This window comes from Pseudonaja textilis, chromosome 1, assembly GCF_049901715.1.
Source record: "Pseudonaja textilis isolate UNSWEBS1 chromosome 1, rPseTex1.2, whole genome shotgun sequence".
NCBI lineage: Eukaryota > Metazoa > Chordata > Lepidosauria > Squamata > Elapidae > Pseudonaja > Pseudonaja textilis.
In genome coordinates this window covers 171,035,421-171,052,132 of record NC_141990.1, presented here as the reverse complement: position 1 = coordinate 171,052,132, position 16,712 = coordinate 171,035,421, and the positions used below count along the sequence as shown (strand labels likewise).

The window sequence follows — 16,712 nt, the reverse complement described above, 5'->3', positions numbered from 1 at the left end:
AAAACCTAGTGGGAAAAAAGGAAATGTTCCAGCCACTCAAAACTGCCTTGGTGTCATCTAAGTTTTTCAACTGTTTTCTTTGTCCCTGCATCAGTCTGATTGTTGTATCTGTGGTCCTAGTTTCTCTCCTCAAGAGCCTGAAACATGCCAATATTGTGCTCCTTCATGACATCTTCCAGACCAAAGAGAGCCTGACTTTAGTCTTTGAGTACATGGTGAGTGGCTTTTCATCAGATTTATTCATTTGCTTATTGAAGAAAGCAAACCCCCTCATTTTTCAGTGCTTCACAGGATTTTACAGCAGTATGGAATGGATCCATCACAGTGAGTGTTGCTTTCTGCATGCTTCTGACTCTTCTCCTTGAGATTGGCCAGGTCCCGTTTAATTTTTAAGGTCTGCTTTATGTGACCTGAAGCAGTAGGAGCTGATTGTTTTTGCAGTTACAATCAATGCATATGCAAGGTGCTGTTTTCAACAATTTGTTTCCTAAATTCAGTTTACTGCCTTTCCCTCTCTTCTCAGGATTTTACCATTCACCCATATCTTTTTATGTACCACTATCTTAATTTAAAAAAAAAAACTTTTTAAAAAATATTTCTCAGTCCCTACCCATTACATGTAAATCATATGGTCTCTTGGGAGAATATTATACAAAGATTTAATCCAGAAATGGACAATAAAGGAAGCAGATTGAGGTTTTCTTCACCTGGTTTCCCAGCAGAGGGTTTCATGGGGTTGATTAAGAAGAGGTCACTTTCTATTCAGTGTTTTTTTTTTTCAAATGTAGTTGAGTTATACTTTGATAAAGAACCTGCAGAAAATCTCTGGTCTTGATAAATAACTCTTATTTCTTCTGCATCTATTTAGCACACAGACTTGGCCCAGTACATGTCTCAGCATCCTGGGGGCCTTCATCCTCATAATGTTATGGTATGTTTTTGAGGAAATATGTATATTAAAAGCATGTATTATGAGCAAGCATTATTAATAGGTTTAACATATTGGGGTTCACCTATTTATTTTAAATATATATTTTATCTTTCTTGCATCTAGGTCTAACTGTGTGATTGTTGTATTAACAAGTATGAAACAGAAACCAAGATTTATTATATATTCCTGTTGCTGAGTTGAAGTGCTCTTTCTTCAGTCAGTCAGCAGAAAACTGCAACTGTCCCCATTGTTGATCCCTATTCTGCATCATCTGATTTCACTCCAAAGAATGGATGACAAAGCCTCACAGATTTAAAAACCTTGAGGCTGCTTTTGGATGGTGTGGGAATCTGCTTTCTTTATGGTTTCAGACAAGATTAAGGAAATGTGATGAGGACATGGCAGAACAAACCTGTTGCCAAAACATGCTTCTGCAGTTATATGCAAGCAGGAAAGACTGTATTAATCTCCAAAATGCCTTCATAATATGGAAGATGGATAACCTGTCATATGCATACAGCCTTTCACCCTCCATGTTATAGCCTTAGCCACTGATTCTCTAGCTAGACTATATTCTCTCCTTCCTGCCCCCAAGGATGTCAAATGATTGCATTAAATGTTTGTGAAGTGTCATGCTCCTATATTACACTTTTAACCTTCCTTAAGTCCTCACCAAACAAAGTTACACATATTGCTGGCCATTCATTTATGATTCCAGAATCCAAAATCAAGGAAAAAAAGTGTATTCTTCTTAGTATAAAGATCCTTCACCATGGAAATCTACAAAATAAATTTCCACCAAGATACAGATCCTCGACTTATGACCATGATGAGCCCAAAATTTCTGTTGCTAACCAAGACATTTCTGAAATGAGTTTTTAAGACCTTTCTTGGCACAGTTGTTAAGTGAATCACTGCAGTTGTTAAGTTAACAAGGTTCTTGAGTGAATCTGGCTTTCCCATTGACTTTGTATATTAGAGCAGGGGTCACCAACCTTTTAGACCTCAGGGACCACCAAACTCATAATTTTAAATCCCGAGGACCACTAATATAAATTTCAAAAAAAGATAATATATTTAATATAAACATTTTAATTTTATATTAAATATAAATTTAATGTTATAAATTAATTTTAATATATAAATGTATATGTGTGTGTGTTTGTGTGTGTGTGTATGTATGTATGTATGTATGTGAATGTGTATGTTATATATATATATATATATATATATATATATATATATATATATATATATATATATTGCTCAAAAAAATAAAGGGAACACTTAAACAACACAATGTAACTCCAAGTCAATCACACTTCTGTGAAATCAAACTGTCCCCTTAGGTAGCAACACTGATTGACAATCAATTTCACATGCTGTTGTGCAAATGGAATAGACAACAGGTGGAAAGCATAGGCAGTTAGCAAGACATCCCCAGTAAAAGAATGGTTCTGCAGGTGGTGACCAAGGACCACTTCTCAGTTCCTATGCTTTCTGGCTGATGGTTTGGTCACTTTTGAATGCTGGTGGTGCTTTCACTCCAGGATGGCACATCAGTGCGAGCTGTGGCAAGAAGGTTTGCTGTGTCTGTCAGCGTAGTGTCCAGAGCATGGAAGTGCAACCAGGAGACAGGCCAGCACATCAGGAGATGTGGCGGAGGCTGTAGGAGGGCAACAACCCAGGATCAGGACCACCACCTCTGCCTTTGTGCAAGCAGGGACAGGAGGAACACTGCCAGGCCCCTGCAAAATGACCTCCAGCGGGCCACAAATGTGCATGTGGCTGCTCAAATGGTCAGAAACAGACTCCATGAGGGTGGTATGAGGGCCCAACGTCCACAGGTGGGGGTTGTGCTTACAGCCCAACACCGTGCAGGATGTTTGGCATTTGCCAGAGAACACCAAGATTGGCAAATTTGCCACTGGCGCCCTGTGCTCTTCACAGATGAAAGCAGGTTCACGCTGAGCTCACGTGACAGGGTCTGGAGACACCGTGGAGAACGTTCTGCTTCCTGCAATATCCTCCAGCATGACCGGTTTGGCAGTGGGTCAGTAATGGTGTGGGGTGGCATTTCTTTAGGGGGCCGCACAGCCCTCCATGTGCTCGCCAGAGGTAGCCTGACTACCATTAGGTACCGAGATGAGATCCTCAGACCCCTTGTGAGACCATATGCTGGTGCAGTTGGCCGTGGGTTCCTCCTAATGCACGACAATGCTAGACCTCATGTGGCTGGAGTGTGTCAGCAGTTCCTGCAAGATGAAGGCATTGATGCTATGGATTGGCCCGCCCATTCCCCAGACCTGAATCCAATTGAGCACATCTGATACATCATGTCTCGCTCCATCCACCAACGCCACGTTGCACCAAAGACTGTCCAGGAGTTGGGGGATGCTTTAGTCCAGGTGTGGGAGGAGATCCCTTAGGAGACCATCCGCCACTTCATCGGAAGCATGCCCAGGTGTTGTAGGGAGGTCATACAGGCACGTGGATGCCACATACACTACTGAGCCTCATTTTGACTTGTTTTAAGGACATTACATCAAAGTTGGATCAGCCTGTAGTGTTTTTTTTCCACTTTAATTCGTCAGACGAACACAATACAGAAGCCTGATGATGGCAGATGAGATTCTGCCGAAACGTTGCTACAACTTTAAAAGCACAACTATAATGACGTAGGAAAATACCCAAAGCTGAATACCATACATGTAAGTACCCGCGAAAACTTAAGAAAACGTGTGTGTGTGTGTGTGTGTGTGTGTGTGTGTGTATGTATATGTATATATAAAGTTTTCACAGGTACTTACATGCATGGTATTCAGCTTTCTTCGGGTGTGTGTGTGTGTATATATATATATATATATATATACACACACATACATACATACATACACACACACACACACACACACACACACACATATATATATATATATATATGTATATGTAAATGGCCTGGTGTCATATGGGTAGGTGGGCGTGACCAAGCCAACATCACTTCTTTGCCCTTGTTCTCTCTCATTTCTCTCTCCTCTTTCTGTTTCTCAGTCCCTTCGGGGGGTGGAGTTGGTGGGAATCTGACATGGTTGGTCGTCTTGATTTTGCTGCAGAAAGCAAGCCGAAAGAGCAAAATAAGGCGGGAAAAGCTCCAGGTTGTTTTGAGCGCCTCAGCTGTCTGGGGAGTGAAGAGGAGAGGGGGAAATTCCTAAGGAACTGGCCCCGTGGGACAACCTTCATTAATTCCGCCGCACTTGCAGAAGCTGCCAACTCGTGCCACAAAGTTGCGGAAGGGAGAAACTCTTAGTGGAAAGTTCGTCAAAAATTGCAGTCCTTCACATGCACCCCTCACCCGCCTCCCCAAATCCTGAAGATCACCAGGTTAGAGAAGGGCTGCCAGGGAAAAGGGTGACAAGAGGTTTTTCTCTCCTGGACTGCGACCTTTGGCACGTCGGGGTGTCAATGTTGCAGAGATTTTTGCTTTGTTCTCTCTCCTGCTGCTGGTATCACCTCTGTTGCCAACACGGGTGCGACTGGGTGGGCATGGGCGGGGCCAACCAGGGGTGATTGTTCAGTTCCACAAACTGAACATCCCTACCACCTGGTGCGTGGTAGTCAAATTTCACCACTGCTTCAGAGGCTTCAAATGAGAGGAGTGAAGGAGGGGAAGGCTTATCATCATAGTTTTGATTATAAGCCTCCCCACTCCCCTCATTTGAATGCTGACCCAGGCTGGCTGCGAATCAATTTGGAGGCCAGTGTGCCCTGACCCCTCTTGCCTTGGAGAAGTCCTTTCCTAGCCTTCGAAATTGGTTCCAAAGGCAGTGAGGAAGCTGCAGGGGGCTGCTGCCAGCCACGTTTGAATGTCGCTCCTCTAACTTGGAGATTGGAAAACAAATGCTACTTGCATTTGCACAGCATTAGCAAAAGCGGGGGGGTGAGGGGAAAGGATCCGCACATCGAGGAGGTTGAGCAGCTGCCAGCAATGCCCTCAAGGGAAGATGTTGCAAGGGGGAGGCTTGACCCCCACAGAAGCTTCTCTTCCTCCTCGACAGAAGCACTCAAGCCCAAAGCTCTCACTGCCCCTCTGGCCCCCGACAAGCTGCCTCCTTCCCACTGAGCGTGTGAGCGCTTCTGGCGAGGAGGAAGAGGGGGTTGAGCCTCCCCCTTGCAACCTGAGGGCAGCTGTTTCCTGCGGCTCAGGAGGTCCATGCTCTTCCCGCTACTGCTCGGCCTCCTCGATGTGCTGAGGCAGGAGGCAGAAGCTACAACACGGGAGACTGCAGGATTGCCCTGCCTCCCTGCCTCAGCATGCTGCGGCCCACCAAAATTTTCTCACGGCCCACCAGTGGGACGCAGCCCACTGATTGGTGACCGCTGTTATAAGCCCTTCACATCACTTTTAATATGCTTCTTTAATTGTTCTTAAACAGAACCCACATGAGATTTAATTGGGATGAAAATTCAATTCATAAAGAGAAAGGTTTTTTTAACTCTCTTCTCATTATCAGATCTTCACAATTCCTATTTTATAACAGTTACAATATTTGTGAAATATTTTATTCATGTAATATGTCCTGTAGTCTGGCACGAATGCTTTAGCATCTAACATTCATTAGAATCCCCCTTTTTACATTTCTCTTCTATCCCTCACCTATTATTTTTTTTACAAAAATCTACATATTTAAGTCCTGCAGAATTTTGCTTTCAGTAGCTTGAATTAATATCAGGAGAGTAGTGTTTGTTTTATTCTATGGCAGTCAAGTAATTAGGAACCCAAATTATCTTGAAGTTGAATATAGAAATAGAAGAAACGAATACATCATTCAGTTACCAAACAGACAAAAGAATAGAGCCAAATCTTTTGAAAGTGTGGGATTTTTAAACCATGAAAAGAATGCTTACAAATGGGTGCATTTTGCCATTTTTCATATAGGAGTCCTACATCTTGAAACAACTTCCAAAGCAGCCATAAATAACCAACCATAATCTAATCCCTTTACCAGGAGGGAAACTGATGAAATGGTTCCCAGCTATCTTATCTAGCCTTCTAAATTCTTTCTATGATTTTAGCAAGCCTCACGTTATTCGATGTAGCATCTGGGGCATCTACTGATGTTTGCCATCATTGAGAAAGATGTCTCCGAATTGTTTTTCCCCAGTTGAGGCCTTTGGGGTATAAGAGTGAAAATAGAAATGAGAGACCTCTGCTAGACAAACTGCTTCCACTTCTAATATCACTCCACCAAACACCCGGAAGTTAAGCTATTCGGTTGATTTATTGTAACTTATATCACCTTTGTTTAGCTCTTAAGTGAAAGATGGGATATAAATCTAATAAATGAAATAAAACAGTCCATAATAGTCCCCCCCTAAGGTTGAGCTAATTAATATTACAATTTCTTTTTGCATTTTAACTGTTCACATTTTTCAAAAAGCTTTATCCCAACATTCTGAAATGTATCCATGCTCCCCATCCTATTCCAGATTGTTTTTTCTCAATATTCTGTTCTTCCCCTCCACCCCTAAGTTGCTTTTATGACTCTTCTCTTGGGGAATCCTGGCTTCTGTTTGACTATGGAGGAAAATAAAACGAGAAGCAAATAAATCAATTCATCCAGCACAACTTCTATCAGCAAGAGAATAGTTATCTAACAGAAGAGTTACTAGAAACGTGTGTTGTGGGTTTTAAACACGTAACCAACTTATAAGGAAGAGTCATTTCATTCATTCTTTCACTCCCCTCCTTTCCCCTGGAAGTTTAAGACACTATCTTACATTACCATGGCTCTGTTTTTGCCTTTTGTTTCCAGCTTTTCATGTTCCAGCTTCTGAGAGGGTTGGTTCACATCCATAAGTGCCATATCCTTCATCGAGATCTGAAACCTCAGAATTTGCTCCTAAATTGCTACGGAGAGCTTAAATTAGCTGATTTTGGTGAGTCATCATCACCTGGTCTCCATCAGACAGTTATTCAATAGATGAGTTTCTTGGGCCTATAAATTCACCACCAAAATGATCATTCTGACAGATTTAAAAATCCTGACTTTTTCCCCCTCTGTCTTGACAGGTCTTGCTCGTGCTAAATCTCTCCCCAATCAAACATACTCTGCTGAGGTGGTGACACTTGGCTATCGCCCTCCTGATGTTCTGCTTGGAGCCACTGATTATTCATCAGAGGTGGATATTTGGTGAGAAGAGGTTTGGACCATTAAGAGGAAGGAAATGAAGCTCAACACATTCATCCTTTCCCTTCTTAGGGAAAGATGGAAGACACAACAAGAGAATTTTAAAATATGAAATAATGGTCTGATTATCAAAAATACATGGGCTTGAGTTGGAAGTTAAATCTATTTTATTTTTTCCTCTGAACCCTCAATTGCTTAAAGATTTAAATATTTAATAACAATTGTGTCCCCAAATGAAATGACATATTTTAATTTGAGTAGTCCATAATAGACTGCTTGCAAAGTGGTAACTAGAGCATTTTAGGAGAAAAATGAAACTAAATCCAAAGATTTTATTCTAGTCACCCAACCTTTTCCATGTTAGTTGTGAAGTTGTGTCCGATCCATCGCGACTCCATGAACAAGATTCCTCCAAGCCTTCCTGTCCTCTATCATCTTCTGGAGTCCATTTAAGCTCATGCCTACTGCTTCAGTGACTCCATCCAGCCCCCTCATTCTTTGTCGTCCCCTTCTTTTATTGCCCTCAATCTTTCCTAGCATTAGGCTCTTCTCCAGTGAGACCTTCCTTCTCACTAGGTGGTCAAAGTATTTGAGTTTCATCTTTGGGATCTGGCCTTCTAAAGAGCAGTCAGGGTTGATCTCCTCTAGGACTGACTGGTTTGATCGCCTTGCAATCGCAGGACCACTTCAGCGATGGGATTCAAATTTTTTAACAATTGGTTCTGTGGGCGTGGCTTAATTTGTGGGTGTGGCTTTTTGGTCACATGACTGGCTGGGGGTGTCCAGGTGGCCACGTCACTGGCAAACCAAATACAAGTGATCCTTGCTTAATGGCCGGTTGCTTAGCAAATGTTCTAATTTACGACTGATCTCCCCAGAGATACTTGACCTGTTTTTTGAGTTTTGACAGCCATGCACACACACACACACACACACACACACACACACACACACATTCTTCTAATCCTGCTATTCTATGATTCTGAAAGGATCCCCTGCAGGGAGTTGGACTAGAAGATGACCTCTGAGATCTCTTTTAGCCCTAGATTGCTGTGCTGTTTCAAAGAGTCCTCTGAAGCAAGGGTTTGTATATTTCCTTCCTCTCCTTTTCTTCCTCCGTGTATCCATCCATCCATATATCTCATTCACTTTCTCCTCCCTCTCTCTTTCTGTCCCTTCCTTCCATCCCTCTCTCTTTGTCTATCCCCTTTCTTCCTTTCTCTTCCTTGCTCTCTCCCTTTTTCTTTTTTCCTTTTTCTTTCTTTTCTTTCTTGTCTCTTCCTTCTCTCTCTCTCTCTTTCCTTCTCTCTCTTTCTCTCTGTCTTTCTCTCTCTCTCTCTCTCTATCTCTTCCTCCTTCCCTCTCTCCTTCTAAAGCTAGGAGACTCACCTGAAACAAACATACACACCTACACACACTTCCAATGAAGTACTATCCAAGCGCCCAGCAATGTAATTCATGACGAGGGTTCTTCCCGGCCAGTTTCCCAGAGTCCCAGGGACTGGGCACAGATGGACGATTGCTCCTGGTCCTGTGTTACCTGGAAAGGCCAGCAGGCAAGGCATTCGGGTCCAACAAAGGGGCCGCAGGTGGGACTTCCTCCCCTCCTTCTTTTGGGGAAAGGGCTGGGAACTTCAAGCAAGCAGCCTCGCCCACCCCACTGGGAGATCTGGGCTAGGCAGTGGTTTGGCTTTTCCAACTACCTGCAACCTTACCTTTCACATCTGATGGCAGAGGAAAAGGCAAGCCAGCCAGGGCAGAGATATCACCACTCGGCTCCCTGCCAACCCGCATCTCGTCCCCTGCCCAAATTCTTGCCAACCCGCATCTCGTTCCCTGCCCAAATTCTAAGCAGCTGCTGGGGCTTGTGGCTGCCAGGGGGTGCGGGAGGCAACCAGGAAGCATGAGAATGGTGTGACCTCCATGGGCTGGAAGTTAAAACTGACAGCAGGGAAGGAAGATCTGCTTTGGCGAGGCTTGACTTGCACCATTCTCACAGTGGCAGCCCGCACTCTGTTAAAAAGTGTGGGCCGGCTGGCAGGAGAGGGAAGGGGCAGCAGGCAAAGGGGCAATGCAGGCAGCATAGTGTTGTGCTCCCTGTTCACCCCCCTACACACCCTGCCCCCAGCTGGCAAGACCCAGCATCTGTGGAGAATCCAGGGGTGGAGTGAGATGCAGGCTGGTGGGAACCCAAACAGCAATGGGTCAGCCCTGGCTTGCCTTCCTCTCTGCAGCTAACAAGCCAGGCAAGCTGGAGGCCAGGGACATTGGGGGTTGGGGAGCTAGCTAGGGCACAAATGTCACATGGGATGGAGCCATGGTGCTGGTGGCAAAGCAAGCCAGGCAGGAACCATGGAGGGGGGCAGGTAACTAGGCTGCGAGTACTGAGGGCGGTAGCATGGCAGTGGTGGCCTAGGCTGGCCCAGGAGTCAAGACTCAACTGGGTCTTGTGTCGGTGGCAAGGACGAGGGTGGCAGTGGTGGCATGGTGGTGGCAGCCTAGGCCGGCCTGTGACTCATGAGTCAAACGGGGCTTGTGGCAGCGGTGGTGGGGAGGGCGAGGGTGGTGGTGGTGGCATGGCAATGGTAGCCTAGACTGGCCCAGGAGTTGGGATTCAACTGGGGCTGGTGGCAGCAGTGGCAGGTAGGTACTGGGGCTTGCAGAGCCTCGCTTACCCAGGGATCACAGATCAGATCAGGCAGGGCCGTGGCGGAAGGCAGGCAGTGATGGCTGGTGGGCGGGTGAAGGCAGACTGCAGGCAGCGATGGTATGTGGACAATATAAGGAGGAGCATGATTTACCAGTTCTCCAAAATGCACAGAATCGTAACAACCAGTTCTATAGAACCAGTATGAATTGGTAAAATCCCACCCCTGTTTGAAAGATATAATTTTGCCTATTCCTAATAAAAGCTAAAACTGCAAGGTTTACTTCCTTCTTCCTCCTCAACTTGGTTTCTCTTCTTTTATCAGAGATTTTGATATTTAGAGAGTATGAAAAGCAGTTCAGATCTAGTGTTTCTCATATTGTAGTAGTAAAGAAATCTGTTGTGACAATACTGTGCTACCAGAGCTTTTGTGTGTTATATCAAGAATGGAGCCTAGGAGATAAGCTGCAAGCTGAGCTTAAGAGCCACCACATAATTGAAGGAATTAAGGAAACAATCTGATAAACTGCTCCATTTAATTCCTGATCTAGATATTAGCTATTTATCATATATATAGCCTCAAACATGCTAGATTAGCCATATACATTTTCAAGTGTATGAGCATACATATTTAGATTAAATGTTGCTCATTTAGTTAGTAATGTTGGATTCAGTGTAAATCCAAACCAGTTTCACAGTGGTAGTTTCTCATGCATTCTTTCTTTCTTTTAGTAGAGAAAGATGAACCTCTGGAAAGTCCATATTAAATTGTATATAATTTACTTTAATATGCAGAATTTTGTATCTAGTTTTCTCTATTATATGCTTTAATGCAACTGCCTTAATTTATGCTTTAAAATGTTTGATTCTAGTTTACATTGTCTCTTACAAAAATTCCCAAATATTTTTCTTTTTTGAATCAATATTTCAAGTATCTACTACCTTATTTAAATTTTGTCATGAAAAATTAAAGTATTTTAAAAATATGTTGCTTGTAGAAAGCATGATGAAAATTATACTTTATATTATATTTTGATTTAGATTACACTTATTTGTAACATGTATAAAAACAGCACTGGATGGCTAAATTGTCAGAGTATATTCAATAACTGGTAGACACAAGGTTTAACAAAGTCAGCAAGTGAGTAAGCATGGTAACAGACCAGCCAACGGGAGCTGACAGCCTGGGTATGGTTTGGCTCTGTGTGCTTTGCTGATGTCTGCTCTGAGCTGCTGCTGCTTGTGTTTTTGCTTATGTTACCTTGAAAGAATCTACAAATGGTATTGTAAACTTTAATCATATTATTATGTTTATAAAGAAGTTAATGATCCTGCTGAATCAGTTCATCTGTGTGTTTTCTGGACTTGGATTTCTGCTGCAAACTCTAACATAAATGACTTAATATTATTTTTCTCCAGGAGTGCAGGCTGCATATTTGTGGAGATGCTTCATGGTCAACCGCTGTTTCCAGATGTTAGCAATATCTTTGACCAATTAGAGAAAATCTGGATCGTGAGTATAATAATATATCTGAGAAATTCATAGTAAAATCATCAGCACTTCAAAGTGTTACCTTATCAATACAGATATGAATGTGTAGCATTGTTAGAAGCTCAGAAGTATCTTTCTGTCTCTCCCTTTGCCTTGTGAATTTGTTGTAAAATGAATATAAGAGATTCAACAAAGGAGGAAAAAAAGGAGTTTCAGTTTTTGTGTGTTTGTTCTTCAAAAACAAAAGCTAAAAGGAGATGCCTTGATACATAATAAATAAATTCAGTGTATTCAGTTTTCCAAGCATGTAAAAAAACAGACATACTGAAATTTTAAACCCCACCATTACGCAGGAGAACTCAGTTTGGGTTCTTAATTCAATCCATAGCTAAATGCTTGCTTTGAGGTATTTTATCTTAATTGGCATGGATTTATTTGCTTGAGGAATGAGTCCTAGGACTTGAGCTTTCAAATTAAGTTTCTGTGGTTCTAAGGCCCACAATGTCCTCAAACAATGCTGTGAAATGAAGTTTTGAACACCTGTCAGAAGATCTGCTTACTGCCTTTTCCCTTTTATCTCAAAGCAGTGGGATCTTTCTCATCCTGATAATCTGCAGCTTCTGAATGCTTTCTCTTGTAGAGACACTGAAAATCAGAATCAAGACTACAGATAAGTTTTTAGAAAATACATTCAGTTTTGTTTCTCATTTGAAAGGTATTGGGGATCCCAACTGAAGAAACGTGGCCAGAAGTTTCCAAACTTTGCTACTATAAACCAGGTATGATTTCATACCTGTATATAAGAATGTTATATATCTTCAGCCTATTTGCTGATGCATGGATGTACTGCTGCTGTGAAAGTTCATTATCATTTGACCACTTTCTCCATTTCCATGTGCAATCAACATGCTTACAATGGCTGTCTTCATGAGGAATGCAATAGTCTGCAAAATAGTTGCTGGGGAGAGTGGGGAGACTCTCTTCTTGCAAGATCTAATCTGGGTCGGTCACCAGGACCAGAAGTTTAGTCTCCCGAGTTTTGGGGCTCATTTTGGAGCCCATCCTCAGGGAACTTCTCTCCACCAGAATGGATAAACCACCCAGATTGGGTCCTGCAACATTATCCTGGGATACGTATATTTGCCTTCAGTTGTGAGAGTCTTCTTGCTTCCCCATTCCCTTCCTGTAGTTCTACCCAGAATCAGTGAAAAGAAAGGAATCAGAGAGTGATAAACCTTTCCTTCCCATCCATCATGTGGGAAACTTTATCTCCAGAACTTCAATGGACCAGTTTCTCTTAGTTGGATATGGGCATTTTTTTTAAAAAAGGAGCCTTCCTTTCCCTTCTATTTAATGTTTTCTCTTAAGACATCTTTCAGAACAGCATAACACAAGTGTTGTGATATAGAGCAGCAGTGATCAACACCAATGCAAAGAAAAGTGAAATATAAAAACCCTGAAACATGAACTCTCTCCTATGCATTGAGGGAGAAAGGACAGAGTCTGTGTGAAAGCCAGGAGGGCAACTGGGAGAAACACTTTCAGTCTTTCAGGCCTAGCAAAGCATAGTAATGTCTCTTGAAAGAGGAGGATGTTGTTCAGATGAGCTTCAGAGGCCCTGGTTTCCCTCCCCTGCTTGAAAACTAAACATCCCTCATTTTGACATGCTGGCTGGTTTTGTAATGGTGGAAACTTTCACACCATTAGCCAAGATTCATTAATCATAGTGGCATGAAATGGGAATGTGCTGGCTTCCTCAGCAGACTAGAGTTTGTGCCCCATCCTGCCTTCCCTAACATAGTAATTGGGGGTTAGGGAATTAGGTTGACTGCTTTGAATGAGATTTCCTGGGGAGTGGGAGAAGGGCAGGGGGAGGGCAAAGCCTCAAACCACTCAATTCCCTGCTGCTTTTGAAAGGAAAAATATCACAACCCCAGAGAAATCCTTGCTGTGGGAAGGTCAGTAGTGAAGCAGTGACACGCTAATAAAAAGTCTCCTCTTATGCTTTTTTTTAAGTAGAGGAAATACTAGTTAATTAACAACTGTTTTTATAACTTAACAAAATATTGTAGTTTTGTAATGCAATTCAGTTGCTAATTTGTTAATTTTTGATATTTTTAAATGGTACTCTGAAAGCTATCAGTTCAAGGCATTTATTAACTTCTGTCCTTTCCTTCTTAATGTTGCTTCTAGTTAAACAATGAAGAAAATCAAAGTAGCATTATCAATGAAAGACATTGGTTAGACTCCCAAAGCCCACAGAACATTTTGTGAATTCTGACTGAGAAAGTGCTTCATCTGGAATTGATTATAATCACTTGTGCTAGTCAATAGATACCCATAGTTTGAAATGTATTTTTCACAGTGTTGGGAGTAAATTTGTACTGTTAAATTGTAACTTAGCACTGAAGCAACAATAAAACAAATCAATTTAAAATATTATAATGCCAGATTAAAAATATGATTTGGATCATTATGGAAAGGCAATAACATAATTCTGATGGAAAATCTCTGGATCTTACATAGCACAAATTGACAATCCATTTTTAAAGACAATCTGCTTTGTGGGGCTGGATGCTGAAACTCATGGAAGAATGGTTGCAGCAGCTGGATATATTCAATCCAACAAAAAGGAGTAGGGGTAACACGATAGCAGTCTTCCAATACTGTCACAAAGAAGAGAGGGACAACCTATTCTCCAGATCACTTGAGAGCAGTACAAGAAGTAACGGATGGAAACATCAAAAAAATCCAACCTAGACTTAAGGAGAAATTTCCTGACAATAAAAACAAATAAACAGTGGAATGGCTTGCCTTGAGAAGTTGTGGGTGCTTCAGTGCTGGAGGTTTTTTAAGAAGAGATAGGACAGCCATTTGTTCAGAATTGTATAGGATCTCATGCTCGAATAGAGGGTTGGACTAGAAAATCTCTAAGGTCCCTTCCAACTCTGTCATTCTGTATTTCTAGAAGGTCCTCTTGCTGTCTTATGATTATGGTCAAATTGATACAGGAAAATACTGATAGCAAGGTCTTTTCTCCATTACTCAGTTAAAGTGCTGTCTGCATATCCTTGAGTCACTACAAAACAATGCCAGCATAACATTTACTGTTTGCATTATGAATCGTGGATTGTATTTTGTCAAGGGATGTTGTCTTGCTTTGTGATTTTTTCCCTTGGCATTGCCAAGGCCATTGTTTTTCTCTTTTGGTCTTGTTGCTGCTCCTTTGAAAGTTTGCTTATCTTCTGTGTCTGCCTCCTGTTACATATTCACAGTGTGCATCTACTAAAAATAAAGGGTTTATAATTTATTATTCAGTCAATCATGGGAAGGAGGAGAAAAGAAACTGAAGTTCAGGGTGATGATTAGTATCTAACCTGTTTAAAAAGAGATTAAATATACAACAAAGGAATAAATAATAGATTATCATGCTAGGAATTGCTGCAGTCACAGGAAGATATTTACTTATTGTAGTTTTTTTAGACAATTGTCTTCTAAAGCAGAGTTCCCCAATATTTCTGGCTTTGTGTACAGCAGGTGAGGGGGAAAGGGGATGGTTTCAGGTAAGCGGCCATCAAAGCCATGCGCATACATGCAGCCCCATTTCCACAAGGCGTGTGCATGTGTGCCTGCCACACATGCAAATGGAGTGTGCCCACATGCTCTCACCCACTGCTCATGCAATTATGAGAATGCACATGCACTTGCCAGCTGTTTCTGCGGCCCAGTTGCAATCCCCTCATGACCCACTAGTGGATCACAGCCCACTGATTGTGGACCTCTGTTTTAAAGCATCTTTAATTAAAACTATTTCCATTATTTCATTAATTTGTGGCAATCTTAGTTTTGCAATGTGCAAAGCAGCTCATCTCCAGACAAATTCCTTTATTCTCAAAGAAGGAAATGACTTGATCTTTTACTAGACGTGTTAACATTTGATAAGTTGGAATCCAGATATCTGATGTCACAGACAGGAAGACATTAGGGATAACAGCCTATTTTGTTGCGCCAAACAAATTAAAATACATTCTTGCTATGATTAGATTTTTCAGTTTCTTTGCTTTAAAATTTGCAATACGTTAATGCTACAGCCAATAATGCATTATAGCTGCATGACCTCCTCAACTGTAAGAATTATTTCTTTTATTTGATTGGATATGACAGCAGATTCAGCTTTAACTTCAATGAGATGAATTGTAACAAGAAATCTCATGTTAACATATGTACTGTACAGATGAAACTCGAAAAATTAGAATATCATGCAAAAGTTCATTTATTTCAGTAATGCAACTTAAAAGGTGAAACTAATATATGAGATAGACTCATTACATGCAAAGCAAGATAATTCAAGCCATGATGTGTCATAATTGCGATGATTATGGCTTACAGCTCATGAAAACCCCAAATCCACAATCTTAGAAAATTAGAATATTACATGCAATCAATAAAACAAGGATTGTACATAGAACAATATTGGACCTCTGAAAAGTAGAAGCACGCATATGTACTCAGTACTTGGTTTGGGCCCCTTTTGCAGCAATTACTTCCTCAATGCGGCGTGGCATGGGAGCTATCAGCCTGTGGCACTGCTGAGGTGTTATGGAAGACCAGGATGCTTCAATAGTGGCCTTCAGCTCTTCTGCATTGTTCGGTCTCATATCTCTCATCTTTCTCTTGGCAATGCCCCATAGATTCTCCATCGGGTTCAGGTCAGGCGTGTTTGTTGGCCAATCAAGCACAGTAATCTCATGGTCATTGAACCAGGTTTTGGTGCTTTTGGCAGTGTGGGCAGGTGCCAAGTCCTGCTGGAAAATGAAGTCAGCATCCCCATAAAGCTCATCTGCGAAAGGAAGCATGAAGTGCTCCAAAATCTTGTGGTAGATGGCTGTGTTGACCCTGGACTTAATGAAGCACAGTGGACCAACACCAGCAGATGACATAGCTCCCCAAATCAACACAGACTGTGGAAACTTCACACTGGACTTCAAGCATCTTGCAGTGTGTGCCTCTCCATTCTTCCTCCAGACTCTGGGCCCTTGGTTTCCAAATGAGATGCAAAAGTTGCTCTCATCAGAAAAGAGGACTTTGGACCACTGAGCAACAGACCAGTTCTGTTTTTCTTTAGCCCAGGTAAGACGCTTATGATGTTGCTTGTTGTTCAGGAGCGGCTTGACAAGAGGAATACAACATTTGAAGCCCATGCCCAGGATCCGTTTGTGTGTGGTGGCTCTTGATGCACTGACTCCAGCCTCAGTCCACTCCTTCTGAAAGTCCTCAACACTTTTGAATGGCCTTTTCCTGACAATCCTCTCCAGGCTGCGGTCATCCCTGCTGCTTGTGCACCTTTTTCTTCCACCCTTTTCCTTCCACATACTTTCTATTAATGAGCTTTGAACATCCAACTTCTTTTGCAATTACCTTTTGAGGCTTTCCCTCCTTATGGAGGATGTCAAT

General features: G+C 42.0%; 1 protein-coding gene across 6 annotated transcripts in view; it reads left to right on the top strand.

Moving 5' to 3' along the window:
• CDK15 (cyclin dependent kinase 15) overlaps positions 1 to 16,712 on the top strand; it is a 39,657-nt gene that overhangs the window by 10,227 nt on the left and 12,718 nt on the right. For all 6 annotated transcript variants that reach the window (XM_087919682.1, XM_087919684.1, XM_087919680.1 and 3 more), the window contains 6 exons: positions 121 to 215; positions 869 to 931; positions 6,745 to 6,868; positions 7,002 to 7,122; positions 11,186 to 11,279; positions 11,974 to 12,037. In XM_087919682.1, the coding sequence (XP_087775808.1) occupies positions 121 to 215; positions 869 to 931; positions 6,745 to 6,868; positions 7,002 to 7,122; positions 11,186 to 11,279; positions 11,974 to 12,037 (561 nt within the window). The remainder of the gene's footprint in view (positions 1 to 120; positions 216 to 868; positions 932 to 6,744; positions 6,869 to 7,001; positions 7,123 to 11,185; positions 11,280 to 11,973; positions 12,038 to 16,712) is intronic.